Below are 15,680 nucleotides of genomic sequence, written 5' to 3' on the forward strand. Positions count from 1 at the left end.
ATTTATTTTTTTCCTTAAATTCCTTTATTTATTTCTGTATTTCTTCGTTCATATGATAATGAGGGGGCGTGTTTTTCACGTTCAGGCTTAGCAATCAAGACCAGGAGGAGAAGAGCTGATTAAACTGCTCTTTCACTCCATAAAGAGCTGCAGTGTACGGAGCCCCGCTGGTGACATCCTGTATAAATAAAAAATAATGCGTGGCCACGACTTAGTAAGGCGTGGGAATGAGATCCTAATGCATGGCCACGACTTAGTAAGCCGTGATCTCGTTTCCACACTTTACTAAGTCGTGGCCACAACTTAATCATCTCATTCCCACACCTTACTAAGTTGTGGCCACAACTTAGTAAAGCGTGGTAACGAGATCCTAATGCGTGGCCACGACTTAGTAAGCCGTGATCTCGTTCCCACACTTTACTAAGTCGTGGGCACGACTTAATCATCTAATTCCCATGCCTTACTAAGTCGTGGCCACACATTAGGATCTCTGTCCACGCGTTAATAAGTCGTGGCCACGCATTAGGATCTCGTTCCCACGCGTTAATTAGGCGTGGCCACACATTATTTTTATTTATACAGGATGTCACCAGCGGGGCTCCGTAGCAGTGCCACCGACAAACCTGCCAATAAATAACTTTCAGTGGGTTCCGCAGGCAGCGTGTGAGAAGGGCGTCCGAATGTCTGAGTGATCTGAACTGTCTGAGTGTCTGACTGTCTGCTGCTGTAAACAGCCTCTACTGTACTGTCTGGCCCTTAGTTACCACTGAGAGAGCAAGACAATCGATCTACAGAGTCTGACATCGATCATCCAATAGGAATATTAAGACGCTGTGACATCATTGACTGACAGCCCCTTTATTAGCAAAAGGACAAGGAAATACAGAAATAAATAGATAAATAAATAAATATAGAAATTAATAGTTATGGAAATAAATGAATAAAGTAAATTAATAGAAAACCAGAAAAAATGTTAATAAAGAAACATATAAATAACAACAACAAAAAAAAAAATAGTGAGAAGGGAAAATTACTAAATAGACATATAAATAAATGCAGACATATTCGTTTATTTATATATATAATGTAATAATATTATAATTTATTTATAATTTTATTTATTAATGTATTAATTGTTATGTATATTTATTTATTTTCAGATTTATCATCATTACTCTTTGCAATTCTACTTCATATATTAATTTACTAAGTCATTTATTTTTATTTAATTTTCATTTTGGCAAATCTGGTCCTGTATAAGTTCGAGCCCTTGTTCCTCATATATGTAGCACACTAGTTTGGGATTTACTTATTATGTGTTGTCTCTTGTGTTTTGCCCACTAACCCTTCAGTTTTATCTCAGTCTCTTGATGTTTGTTGCTGATTTACTTGATTGTTATGTAGTCTTCGGTTTGTCTCTCAAATCGACCCCGTGTAGCACACCAATTTTAAAGTCATCTACTAAGTGTGCTTATGTTTGTGGTCGACTTAAAGGAGGGAACTTGTAGAGAGAAGAATTACCACTCTGTAACATCTTCCGGGTTTCTCAAACGCTAGAGGGCGCTCCTGAGCGAGTCCAAAATGAATGGGTTAATATGGAGCTTTTGAGCAAAATCATAGTGTATAAATGCTGAAACATTTTTAATGTAAAAGAGTACAATCATATCCTGAACACAGAGCAGCATAAAACATTTTAACACCGCTGTTATATTTTTAAGAGCTTTTCAACTCAAATTATAGGAGTATAAATGGCGCCTTATGTATATTCATGATGTCAGTGAGCGCAAACAGCCAATGAGCTGCTCCGCTCACCAACCAATCAGCACTCAGTAGCAGTTATGTTAGCGTTCTGCTGCCCAAAACCCGTTTGCTGTAGAATAAATTAAACATACAGGTGAGTTTACTTTGCTTTTTTAGTGAAATACATCCTTCTACTGTCTAAAATTAAAGAAAAGACACTTATTTCCAGGTTTTGCGTGCTCACGTCTAGGGGTAGGGTATCCCAATTCTTGTTGAGATAGAGGGGTAGGGTGAAGTGTTGGACCCTCCAAACAAAGGTTTTTCAGAGACTCCAAACAGAGAGTTATGAGAAAAAATGAAAAACCGGCAAGATGGAGAACAAGAGACTAAAGAAACCCACAAATGTGAGAATTTTCTCCATTAAAATTTACGATAACCACTGTATTATCTTAGTTTAATGTCGTTTCAGTGTATTATGGTCCTTTTCTTCATAACAAAGATAAAAAATCATTAATAGCATGCTAATGTCTCTGTAGCTAGCTAGCTAATTTTCCCGTTCCACCTTAAATAGTCCAGCTGTTCTGACACCTGAAGGACCAGAATGTAACTGCTGCTCCATTTAAGGTGGAACGAGAAAATTCATACAAGAATCTGGTGAATATCTGACTTCAGCTTCATATCACTGAAGAATTAGGGGTGGGTGATAATAAATAATTGCCCCTCTCTTTGAAGGCATATGATGCCCTAAATGTAACTAAAGCCCAGCAGTGAGGAGCTGAACTTTACCCTCCTCTGCTGTCACTGCAGACTGGCAGGGTCGCCTATAGAGCAGCGCTAGTAGCTGTTATGGAAGTGATGCTCTTTTTATTTGAGGGTCCCATTTCAGTGGGAAGATTTCAACCACTACCCTGTAACTCAGTTCCATGGGATTAGAGTGACACTCGAAAACAAGGGAAGTAGACTAGACCACTGTAGTCGTGCGTCATTCTGTTGTCCGTGTTATGCCCATATTCAGAGAACTCGACTCCAGCCCATATTGGGAACTCTGGGTCTAAGCTCCATTTCTCTATGGCCAGATTGAATAGGGTTTTCGAAAAATCGCCTCTCATTACCATAGGTGAGGGTCGGGATGTAGACGGACTGATAAACAGAGGGGCAAGTCCTTTCCCCTTACCTGGAGTGGGCAAACCATCCTTTTCCGGGCTAGGACCATGGACTCAGACTTGGAGGTGCTGATAGGGGTTAAGTGAGGGAGTAAACCAACCATTCTGATGACAGCTGTTGCTAAAATAATATGATGTTGACTAGGTAAACCCTATATTCTACATCAAACCTTCTCTGCTGGAAACGTATTTGCATGTCATTAAAAATGTATTTTCATATATTCTATATTTCATTCAGTTAAATATCCAAATTGTTTATAGCCTATCTGTAAATATATTATTCACTATTTGCTGTCTTAATATACTTTTATGTGTATTTTATGCACATATAATTTTTTCTTACACTTATGCACACCCGCAAAGCAGCAGGTATAATGCAGTTATCTTCTGTACGGTTAGAATCCGTAGGACAGCATTTTACTTTAACGCTGTAACGTCTGTGAATACCTCAGAAGGCTTAAATGCAGACTGTGAGGGGGTCTGTTAGAGCCCATGTCTGAAGCTGTCATGTAAGATATAATACAACATAGACATTAACCCAGCATCGATCGGTCCAGTTACATTTGCCATTCAAGAAAAGCACAAATGCAGCCACTTGGTTGTAATAAGCCTTTATCACAGTTCCACACAAGCCAAGTAGAAATACATACAGTGGATAATGTCAGATTACAAATATGAAAGCTATCATTTGTGACTTATACGTGTTGCGTGCTAAGGATAAAGGAGGAATACGATTCGTGGAGAAAGAGCAGTCGGTCTTTGTGGATTTCAGGCGTAGCCATGAAGACATTAAGACTTGTCTTTGTCTAGACTGAAGCTCTTGCGGCTTCTCCAGCGAAGGAGCTTGAGGAAGTTGAGGCTGGCACTGAAGACCTTATCGTGCTCAAACACAGCCTTGTAGAAGGTGTCAATGGGCAGGTCACCGGTGGGGTCAGCGTACTTCAGGGTGGTCAATGGAGTGTACAGAGTGTTGGTCTGATGGCGGAAGGGTGGGTTGTCCATCGTGATGATTTTGAGCGTATGCTGGTGACGGAAAGGTGCGATTATTAATCAGACAGTTGGGATTCAATGACAGGCTGAGGAAATATGTACTCTACACAAGGGGCTCAAATTACTGACCACATATTAGAAATTAATGCCCCTCTCATATTTACCATTTATCCTTAAATCTGACCCAAAAATCTTTTTTTTTCTCTTTATATATTGACATCTGATGAGTAGTTTTGCTCCACCTACCAGACAATGTGGCTTGTTATGTAATATAAGCTATATAAAATCAGCTAAAACTAATGTGTAGATTATTAAAAGCAAAAATAGAGCAACATGAATGCTGCGCACTGTGCAGGCATCATTGTAATTTAGCTATTATTCTAATTTAGAGGTTGGTTAAATCTGCCTTTGTGATTCAATTCACAACATAAAAGTAGATACAGCATGTCAGAATTATGAATTTAATGTAATTATCAAATAAATTGGTTTAGTACCTTTTTCATACCAGTCTATCTAATGCAGTTATCCAGTAACAACATCAAATAATTAATTATAATAATTTATAGGGGGTGGTGCTGAAAATAATCTCTACAATTGCAAATAACAGCCATGTTTAAAATGTATGTATATTTCAGATTAGATTATTTAACATCAACACATACAGCATATCTAATTTGCGTTCTCATGGGGTTCGTGGCCCACTGGGGCCCTAAGCAGCTGTCTGCTTTTACCGAGTGCAAAAACTGCCCCTGGGCAGGCTTTATAGAACACTTTATAGAACAAGGTAAGAACACTTTATAGAACAAGGTTCTTCAAGGGTTCTGTGGTAAAGAGAATGGTTCTATTTAGAACCATGAGTTCTATATAGAACCATTTCATGCTTAAATGGTTCTTTGCATGGTAAAGTGGTTCTTCAGATTGATGGAGAATGTGTTGTATATGGTTCTATGTAGCACCAGACAGCATTCTTTTCGTGTTACAGTGTCAAGTTTGTCACAATAGAAGAACACTGTTTGGTGCTACATAGAGCCATTCTCAAAAAGGTTCTATGAAGGACCATATAAAGCACATTTTCCATTGGTCTGAAGAACCATTTCACCATTTTGTTAAAGCATGAAATGGTTTTAGAACTCATGGTTCTAAATAGAACCATTCCTTTTACTAAAGAACACTTGAAGAAGCAGCCTTTTTAACACTTGTGTGGTGTTCAGGTCTGTGGGACCCGTTTTCAATGTTTACCAGAATAAAATATGATACGATTTATTATAATTTCAACCTCAGATTCTTGGTCTTTGCTCATTTTCTATAAAGAACATATAAAATAACCCATTTTCAGTGTCTTCACTCTGTTCACCCCCCACACATTTATATTACACATGTGGTGTTGAGTGAACCCGCGGGGAGTAAAAGTGTGGAGGTGCTGTGTCCTTCACTCTGTTCTCCTCCTACATGGCCTGCTGTTAGTGTGTGTGTGTGTGTGAGGGTGGACAACATGGACAGGCTGCTGACTGGCTACAGCTGCTAAAGGTGAACCCTACGCTGGACACTTGTGATATTTTAAACATCTGGTATTTTTATATAAATTGTTATGGCTGTATTGATTTAAAAAACAATAATACGGTGGGTCCACGAGACCACTGAGTAACAAACACATCAACACCACACAAGTGTTGAAAATGAACAGTAGCAAAAATCCCATTCAACCTAAAAAGAAACTGTAATAGACCTTGTTTAGAATTGCTACATAGTTCTGAGTCTGACTGTGCTGCTAACTGAAATTAGGCAGGTTTAAAACAACGAAAACTGGCAACCAAGCCAACATTAGCTCAGCCACCATGCTGAACTACACCGGGTCTATCCTAACAGTATGCACTTTCGCAATACTAGGCTAAATGGGACTTTTATCAATGTTCCGTAAAGTCTATCCAACCAGCAACAACCACTAAGGAGCGCATTTGTGTCTTTACTATTTGTCTGTACCTCTGCAATGACCTCTGGCGACTGCCCGAGGCTTTCAAATATCTGGATCCAGTGCCTCATGTAGATGTTGATGAATATGTCTGCAGTCACTTGGTCTGCTTTCGAGAGGTCAGTCTTCATGCCCTCTTCGTACACTTTACGCTCAAACTCTGTGACGACTGGTCCTGGTTCGATGAGACTTATGCTTTAAAAGAAAATAGAAAGAATTAAAAGCAGTACATAGAAAATCTTAGTCAGACAGGCAAACTAACTTGGCCTTATGTGGAATGGAACACATCAGTATTTTCATTTACTCTGCAGTCCTGGGTGGTTCATTTCTACCGAGAGAAATGCAATTCGAGTGAGACTCTTTATACAACCCCATTTCCAAAAAAGTTGGGGCTCCAACTACAAAGACAACATATCAAATGTTGAAACTGAGAAATTTTATTGTTTTGTGAAAAATATATGCCCATTTTGGATTTGATGCGAACAACACATTCCAAAAAAGTTGGGACGGGGGCCTGTTTACCACTGTGTTTCATCACCTCTTCTTTTAACAACACTCTGTAAGTGTTTGGGAACTGAGGTGACACTGCTGTAGTTCTGAAAATGAAATGTTTTCTCATTCTCGTTTGAGGTAGGATTTAAGCTGCCCAACAGTTCGGAGGCTCATTTGCTGTATTTTCGATTTCATAACCCTCCACAAGTTTTTAATGGGTGACAGATTTGGACTTGTAATACATGCAGAATGTGGTTTGACATTATCTTGCTGAAATAAGCAAAGCTTTCCCTGAAAAAGACGTGGTCTGGATGGCAGCCTATGCTGCCAAAACTAGTATATATCGTTCAGCATTAATGGTGCCTTCACAGATGTGCAGGTCACCCATGCCATGTGCACTAATGCCCCCTATACCATCATGAATACTGGCTTTTGAACTGTGCACTGATAACAAGCTGAGTGGTCTTTAGCCCGGAGGACACAGTGTCCATGATTTCCAAAAAGAATTTCAAATCTCGATTCATCAGACCACAGGACACTTTTCCACTTCGCCTCAGTCCATTTTAAATGAGCTCAGGCCCAGAGAAGGTGGCAGCATTTCTGGATCCTGTTTATATTTGGTTTCTTCTTTGCGTTTTAGAGTTTTAACTTGCATTTCTGGATGCAGTGATGAACTGTGTTCACAGACAGTGTTTTTCAGAAGTGTTTCTGAGGCCATGCAGTGATTTTCCACTACAGAATCATGTCTGTTTTTAATGCAGTGCTGTCTGAGGGCCCAAAGATCACGGCCAGCAAATACTGGTTTTTGGCCTTGTCCCTTACATACAGAGATTTCTTCAGATTCTCTGACTCTTTTAATGTTATTATGTACCGTAGATGATGAAAAGCAGAAGTTCTTTGCTGTTTTACGTTGAGAAATGTTATTCTTGAATTGTTGCGCTATTTGATCGTGCAGTCTTTCACAGAGTGGTGAACCCCTCCTCATCTTTACTTCTGAGAGACTCCGCCTCTCTGAGATGTTTTTATACCCAGTCATGTTACTGACCTGTTGCCAATCAACCACCAGGTGTTTTCTTAAGCATTAGACAACTTTACCAGCCCTTTATTGTCCCAACTTTTTTGGAACGTGTTGTTGGCATTAAATTCAAAATGAGCATATATTTTTCAAAAAACAATAAACTTTCCCAGTTTCCACATTTGATGTGATGTGTTTGTACTATTTTCATTGAAATATAAGGTTAAATGATTTGCACATCATTGCATTTTGCTTTTATTTACATTTTGCACAGCGTCCCAACTTTTTTGGAGATGGGGTTGTATCTATTTGTGAGGAAATGTGTCATAAATCTGCAAGTATGCTTAAATCCATGAGCCAAGCCTGAAGATAAAACCCAAGAATCCTCTGTAAATGAAAGCAAGTCGTGGCTGCTCCAGCCAGCACTCAGCTGTGGTTATATAATGTGGAGCAGCGCTGGTAGGATATTGCCATTGAAGTCCACAGATGTTCCACATACAAGTGTGTGTGACCCAGGTGTGTGTTTGCATGCACAGTCTGAATGACCTCTCATGCCGGGTTAGAAACACGCAGAGGCCTTTTCCATCCTCAAATATGACAAGCTAAGAAAACAAATATGTACACTTCAAGGTAAATAATAGTGTGGGCACTATTACTATTAGGGCCATTCAAACACAGTATTGCTGGGAGTCATTTAGCTCTGTTAACCATATGTTTTGCATTAGTTCTCCAGCATGACCATAAAAACAAAATCAAGCAAAGATATATATTATATGACATAACTCACTTCAGTTTGAATCTCAGAGCTTGCACTGCCAGACTTTCACAGAACCCCTCGACGGCAAACTTAGAAGCAGCGTAGATGTCGTTGAACAATATACCTGTGATGAAGTTACAACTTCAAGATTAGTTTTTGCAAAACATCTCAGAGATACAGGTGTTCCTTTTCCATGCATGTGTCGAAAGAGTGCTGTCCAGGCTACGGTACGTCACCACATTTGGTCGTGGAGACTTCTTATTTAGTGGTTTCATGAGTGGTTTAAGCACTGTCCTTATTCTAAGGACTAGATTGGGAATCCAAATAAGCACTCAAAGTGGATCTGTTTTACTGGAGAGATTCTGTAATGAATTAGTCAGAATTTGATTAAATATTTATCACAGGATAAGGTATCTGTGTAGTTTCCACAAATTTTCATAGATTTGAAAGGTCATAGCCTGGATGTCCACATCAGCACAGAGCATAACTCATAACAATAACAATAACACTCCACAATTTCTACTGTCAGACTGTAAAACTACACACACTGCAGATTCATACTGGATTAAAATCACTCCACAATTATTACTGTCAGACTGTAAAACTACACACACTGCAGATTCATACTGGATTAAAATCACTCCACAATTATTACCGTCAGACTGTAAAACTACACACTGCAGATTCATACTGGATTAAAATCGCTCCACAATTATTACTGTAGACTGTAAAACTACACACGCTGCAGATTCATACTGGATTAAAATCACTCCACAATTATTACTGTAAAACTACACACACTGCAGATTCATACTGGATTAAAATCACTCCACAATTATTACTGTCAGACTGTAAAACTACACACACTGCAGATTCATACTGGATTAAAATCACTCCACAATTATTACTGTCAGACTGTAAAACTACACACTGCAGATTCATACTGGATTAAAATCGCCAAAACACAGCCTGAAGAGGGATTTGGACCATGCTGATAAACTAAAGTATGAATATTAATCAAACATGGTGAACATACATGACATAATATGTCATTATGGTGCTGGTTATTTAGCCCCCACCTTGAATCCCCATTACACTGCTGATAACCACGATATGGCCACTCTTCCGTCTCTTCATGTCTGGCAGGATCTCCTTCAGGAGGCGCACAAGACCGAAGAAATTTGTGTCCATGATGGTCTTCATCTGCTCGATGGTCTGGCACTCGATGGGGCCGACCAAGCCCAATCCTGCATTACTGACTGAGAGAGCGAGCGAGAGACTCTACAACAGGGAGACTCTTTGAAGGGCGACTTCAACCCACTTACAGTACAACAAACACAGTTAATTCTTTAAATGTAATTGTTTTATTCAGTAATCGTGTTAGTCTTCCTCAGAGTCCCAGCTGACACATGTATTCATGCCTTATTCATTGTGCCAGAGACTGACACACAGCAGGGGGATTCCTTTTAGAGATTTCCAGAGATTTGTGACTGTCTAGTAGAATCACCCAACTCCTGTTATCCAGTTAATAAACTGCAGGCTTATTATTAAGTTATTAAAGGGGAATTCCACCAATTATCCTAAATTTATAGTGTAGTCAAATGGTTCTGTTGTAAACAAAGGCATTCAGAGTAGTTTGAAGTAGAATGCGCTGTTCTAAAGAAACTTACCAAGGCACAATTGTTCACTGTACATTGTTCAATTGTTCAGTGATAGGAACCAGACGTCAGAGTTTAATGCCTCTGAGAGCTCACTCACAGGAAGTTATTAAATGAAATGGTTGCAAATTGTCGCTGTCCAATGAAAAACATGTATCTCCATTTTTTGCGATTTTTACTTTTCTGCATCATTTGAGCTCAGCAGCCGTCCTTTACATTGTGTGAAAATTTAATGATGATTGGACCAATAGAAATGGTCCAAAATTGCTTAGAATAAAAACTTTTTCCATTAACTTACATTGAAAGTAAAGAACGTTTTTGCCCTCTCCTGTAAACTTACTATTTTGGAGATACTTGCTTTTCGTTAGACAGCGCCGAAATACAAAGCCTGATGCCAGAGAGGTTGATTAAACAATTTAAAAAGCTCTGACGTAAGAGTTTGACTTAACCCTCTACTGCACGCATTATGAGAGCAAGTAAAAAAATATTCGATTCACTTTTCTTGCATAAAATCGACCTGATTATTAAATTCAAAAACATTTTTAAATAATAATGTGTTTGGGGTTTGTTGCCCTGAGGCAACGTTGTGCGTCAATGGGGAGAAATGATACAGAGCCGTGTTCCCTGAAGTGGTGAGACCTGGCTTGTGACTGGCTGAATCCATTCCACTGCCCTACAATGTTGCTTCTAGGCAACAAACATACTTCTGCAAATTCTCACAACAAAAAAATGATACTGAAATGTTAATAAAGAGGTTTAAAAGTGTCCAAGTGTTTAAAAGGTTTAAAAATGGCCAGACACATGCTTTTTGTTGACTTACTCGTACTTTTCCCTTTATTATTAACCCTGTCATTGTCGTTAAATATATATAATGTTAATGTAAAGTGAGGAAAATGGGTTTGTTGCCTAGAGGCAACGTCATGCAATAGAGGGAAGTTTTTGTTTTTTTATTCCATTTATTAGTATTTATCAGATTTACCACTGTTCTACCATCATCAGTATTACATATAAAAAGACACATGTAGGTTCACAGGTGATTTTAGATAGTAAACATTGTAAACACTGTGAACTCTGGTTCCTTTGACCACCACTGTAAAGAAATCTGATTTAGTAAGTTTCTCTACAGTCCATTTTACATCAGGCCTCTCTGAATGACTTTGCTTACATCTCAAAAACTGAATTACACAGAAATTTTGAAAAATCTGTGGAATTCGCCTTTAATTTTAAGACGTTATTCACTAAGTATATTAATTATTCTTTAACTGCTGTGAAATTAAAAGTAATGTTAAGAGAGTGACATACAGGCCCATGCAGTTTAAGCAGTTTAAGTGAATCCTATTAAGAGATGAATCAACTTGTGGTGATTTTGCAGCATGTGATTATACGCAAGTTCTTTTTTAAAGTTTAATTGTCCTTATTTTTTAGCTATAAAGAGCTGGACACCATATAATTCTTGCAAAATTCTTATACGCAAGTTTGAGAGCTGTAGAAACATTGTAAAACATAACACAGGCAACATGAGACAGCAGATGACTACTATAAATAGTAGGTGACTACTATAAATGAAATTACCAAAACATACACATATATATTCAAATATACATTCATATTTATATACTACATACACTATGGTTTAATAAATAGATGAGTAAATTCTTACTGAGGATGTCCACTCTGCGGTCAGGTAGGCCGTCCACACAGTCTTTGATTGATTTCTCATCACACACGTCCAGCTGTCTGATCTCCAGGGTCTGGCCCAGAGTGCGTCCCGCTGCCTCCACTAGAGGCTCCTGTTTAGCCAGGTTTCTCATGGTGGCGTAGACTGGTGTTCACAACAAACGTGTTAGACGGGCTGTATGTCTGCGTAACCTCTACAGATCCACCATACACTAAAACATGTCGTGCATTCAGTGTACAATGATTCACAGCTACTGCCAAAAGTAAGTAAACTGTGTGTTATTGTATTATATGTCATTCATGTGGAAATCATGTACATCAAGCAAATTCAGTGCATCACGTTTTTCAGTGTACTGTCCCACAAAGCCAAAGAGCAACAGTGAAACTGAGAAAAACAGCCTCACAGTGCTACTGTGGTTTGGATGTTGCAGTTTTCTTCCTATTTTCTATCATTCACGGCATAACTGGACCAAAAATGTTCATTACAATGTTCATTAAAACTGTTTTAATCCCAGGCTTTTTACAGTTTTATTATTCAGTGACTGCAGGGACTTCAGTGCAAACGAGTGGAATTATTATTAGGTTATAGTGTGTAATCAAATTTTGGACCCATGCTTATTCAAGGGGTTGACCATAAATGCAGTTACTGCATTTTGTCTTTGTACAGCAGTATAGCAGACAGTGGCTGTGTTTACATGCAAAGATTTTTGCCAATCCGATTGAATACAATCCGATTACAGATTTAGACTGAGGTGTTTATATGCACTCTATTCAACAATCGGATGGAAAATCTTCGTTTACATGCTCACTACAAGTAATCCGATGCAAAATGACGCGCATGCGTGGAGTAGCGCTTAGAGTAAACGTTACCATGACAGCGAACATCACGTGAGGTCCAGACCAGTTTCTGCTCCGCCATGTTGAGCGGTGTAAACTTTCGCCGTGACGCGACGCACATGCGCAGAACATACTTACACGTTCCGATTGGAATGTAATCGGATTCAGGCGTTTACATGGCTATTATTCTTCTATTTAACGGATTATTTAGAAGTTTACCCACCTCGTTTAATCGGATAGAAATTGTATTCCGAATGGCCTCAATCGGATTAGACTATTCCGATTGAGGTGTTTACATGGACGTATTCTATTCCGATTGACCTATTAGTCGGATTATTAACGGATTATCAGGCTGCATGTAAACGTGGCTAATTTGATGGAAAATCTTCGTTTACATGCTCACTACAAGTAATCCGATGCAAAATGACGCGCATGCGTGGAGTAGCGTTTAGAGTAAACGTTACCATGACAGCGAACATCACGTGAGGTCCAGTCCGCGTGAAATGAGTTTCCAGTTGGCGCGCTTGTGTTTTAATTGCTTTAAAATGATGTCAGACTCAGGAAAACGTGCTTCACATGTGCTTATAAAGGAAGCGGCGGGAGGAAGACGTCGTGTTCTGAGACTCATAAGCTGGACGTCCGTCCCACCGCCGTCTTTTAAAGCTCAGAGCATAAACTTCGTCTCCTCTGCAGACCCGTTTCTGCTCCGCCATGTTGAACGGTATAAACTTTCGCCATGACGCGACGCACATGCGCAGAACATACTTACACGTTCCGATTGGAACGTAATCGGATTCAGGCGTTTACATGGCTATTATTCTTCTATTTAACGGATTATTTAGAAGTTTACCCACCTCGTTCAATCGGATAGAAATTGTATTCCGAATGGCCTCAATCGGACTAGTCTATTCCGATTGAGGTGTTTACATGGACGTATTCTATTCCGATTGAGCTATTAGTCGGATTATTAACGGATTATCAGGCTGCATGTAAACGTGGCTAGTGAGTAGCTGGACCGATTTCCAACAGCAGTTTCCACAATAACATCAGAAACACTGTAAAAATGCCAAGAATGTAAATTTTACAATAAATTTACAATCTACAAATTTGCTGTGATCAGTGGTTTCCACTCCTGAGGCCGCTTGCATTAAACATCAGAGAGGTTTTCCTTTCACCTTATTAAGTAAGCTGCATAAAATCTCTTTTTGTTTAAAAATGAATTCCACCGATTTTTCAAATCCTCTGCGTAGATCAGTGGTGTAGATGTAAACAAAAGCATTCAGAGTGGTTTGATGTAAAATAATGTATTGTAGAGAAATGTACCAGCTTGTCTACAAAACAAAAACAAAGCCATTTCATTTACTATCCAAAATGTATATTGAATTTTTATATGTACTTTTGATGATGGTACAATAGTGGTAAACCTGAAAAATAAGTTTTCTTTTATGGATGATTTCTCTAACAACAGAGTGCATGAAGGATTTAAAAAAAAGCATTTTAGAACTATCGTAAAACACAGTTTCAGGCAACGGGCAGCATATTCATTTTCATAACTATTGCAAGTAATAATTTTCTGTGAGGGAGCTTTTAGAAGCATTAAACTCTTTGGTTCCTATCACCCCCACTGTGAACAATTCTGACTTGGTAAGTTTATCTAGAACAGAGCGTTTCACACCAAACCACTCAGAACAACTTTGTTTACATCTTAACCGTTTATTATGCGAGAATTATGAAATATTGGTGGAATTCTCCCTTAAGGGGGAAGTGAAAAAACAAACATAATTGCAAATTGAGTTGCAGCACTTCCGTTTTTGACAGATGCAAATTTACAGCCTTTAAAAATAACTTCACATAAATATTTAATATAAAATATTTAATATTTAATTTGTTTTTGTTATTTGAAAATGCTTAAATAATGCAAATATTGGAAAAAGAATATATTATTGTTTTAATTGGGGTATACCATAAAATCAAATTTTTCTCTAAAAACATCCTTTTTTTTGAAAACAAGACCAAACAAATCCAACTTCTACAACCCAATATTCACAAATATTGTAAATGAATACATTTTCAATTTGTATTTGGAATACATGGTAATAACAACATCATTATAAGAATTCCTGGTCATGCGATGTCATAAAGTATTTGTCCTTTTAAGTAAAAGACCATTTTTCCACAATTAAATAGGAAAACACAGATTTTATATCACTGCTTTTTAGTAAACAACACCATGCAATAGAGGGTTTAGATGTTTCATGCAAGCAAGTGGTCCTGAAGTAGCCTGGTGTTTCTTCTGCTCCAACTCTCAAAACTCAACGAATCAGTTAGTCAAGCCCTTAATTTGCGCAGGTCTGTATGTGGACCCAGACATCAGTTGCTAATGTGTAATAGTTTCTGAATAATAAGTCTAATAGTCTAATAATAATTGAACAATAATTCTAGGGTTCAAGGTTAACTGAAGAGCAAGAAAACACTCAAAAGTGCAGAGCAGTGAAAACCCCAGGAAACACAGTGCATTGACATGTTTTAAATGCGAACATCATTCCCACATTAAATATTTTACATCAACACATCTTGGTTTTTGGTAACTAACTTTTAGCAACAGTTGGTGATGTAATATATTTCATTCATGCACACATTTGAATCAGGTACATTAAATTTGTTTTGTTTTCAGTGTAGATGAAACCATCCAGGGTGTTCCTCTGCTCCTAATCAGCAGCCTTACCCATAAACCTCTTCTTCTCGTCTTTGGCCAGAAGGACGGCGATGGCCAGTCCGATGCCGGACGAGCAGCCGGTGATGAGGACGACTTTCTGGCTCATGGCGGTGGTCCTGGAGATGTTTTTCCTGAGGAAGGAGAGGAAGAATGAGGCAGAGGGAACGAGAGCTGGAGACGTTGCTCAGACACATGCAGTAATCCACTGTGCATAGACTCAGCAGAATGACCCATGTGCGTGCATTACTACACGATTAGTCCTCGCTCTGTTCACGTGGAGCAGACATGGGCCGCAGGCTTAGCCACTCTAATAAAATAAGACTGATAAATAGGTGGGGTGTCTCTTATGGTGGGCTTTGTAATATGCATAAGTAGGAGGTCATCAATTACTCTCATGGATATGATATACAGAGCCTCGCTAAAGTATTCAACCCCCATAAAAGTCATCAGATTCGTCTGGATTACAAAGTGGAGACTTTGATGTTTTGTACTGTGTCATATTTTATTTCAAAAGACTGATCCTTTTAATTAATTTAACGTGATGTTTTTTTAAGTACAGAAAAAAAATTTCTGTGACAAAAATTACTCACTGAAAAATGCTGTTTGCATAAATATTCAACCCCTGTGCTGTGCGAGTTTATGCTGACAAAAGACGTTACCCTAATG

At 38.6% G+C, this 15,680-nt stretch overlaps 1 protein-coding gene across 1 annotated transcript; it reads right to left on the bottom strand.

Moving 5' to 3' along the window:
• Positions 1 to 3,692: 3,692 nt before the first annotated feature.
• On the bottom strand, positions 3,693 to 15,120 carry zgc:109982 (uncharacterized protein LOC553564 homolog). The gene is made up of 6 exons (XM_036569478.1): positions 15,024 to 15,120; positions 11,445 to 11,606; positions 9,206 to 9,385; positions 8,157 to 8,250; positions 5,874 to 6,057; positions 3,693 to 3,926 (listed from the first exon to the last, which is right to left on the bottom strand). The coding sequence occupies exons 1-6, from the start codon at positions 15,118 to 15,120 to the stop codon at positions 3,693 to 3,695; spliced, it is 951 nt and encodes a 316-aa protein (XP_036425371.1).
• Between the last annotated feature and the right edge of the window lie 560 nt (positions 15,121 to 15,680).

This window comes from Colossoma macropomum, unplaced genomic scaffold (assembly GCF_904425465.1).
Source record: "Colossoma macropomum unplaced genomic scaffold, Colossoma_macropomum, whole genome shotgun sequence".
NCBI classification, from domain to species: Eukaryota; Metazoa; Chordata; class Actinopteri; order Characiformes; family Serrasalmidae; genus Colossoma; species Colossoma macropomum.

Bases quoted from the DNA above. Each gene is read 5' to 3' on its own strand.
- zgc:109982 (XM_036569478.1), bottom strand. From the start codon at position 15,120: ATGAGCCAGAAAGTCGTCCTCATCACCGGCTGCTCGTCCGGCATCGGA. The intron at 8,251-9,205 runs GTGGGGGCTAAA...ACTTCATCACAG, and splicing joins CAGTGTAATGGGGATTCAAG to GTATATTGTTCAACGACATC. The intron at 6,058-8,156 runs GTGAGTTATGTC...TTTCTTTTAAAG, and splicing joins GCTCTGAGATTCAAACTGAA to CATAAGTCTCATCGAACCAG.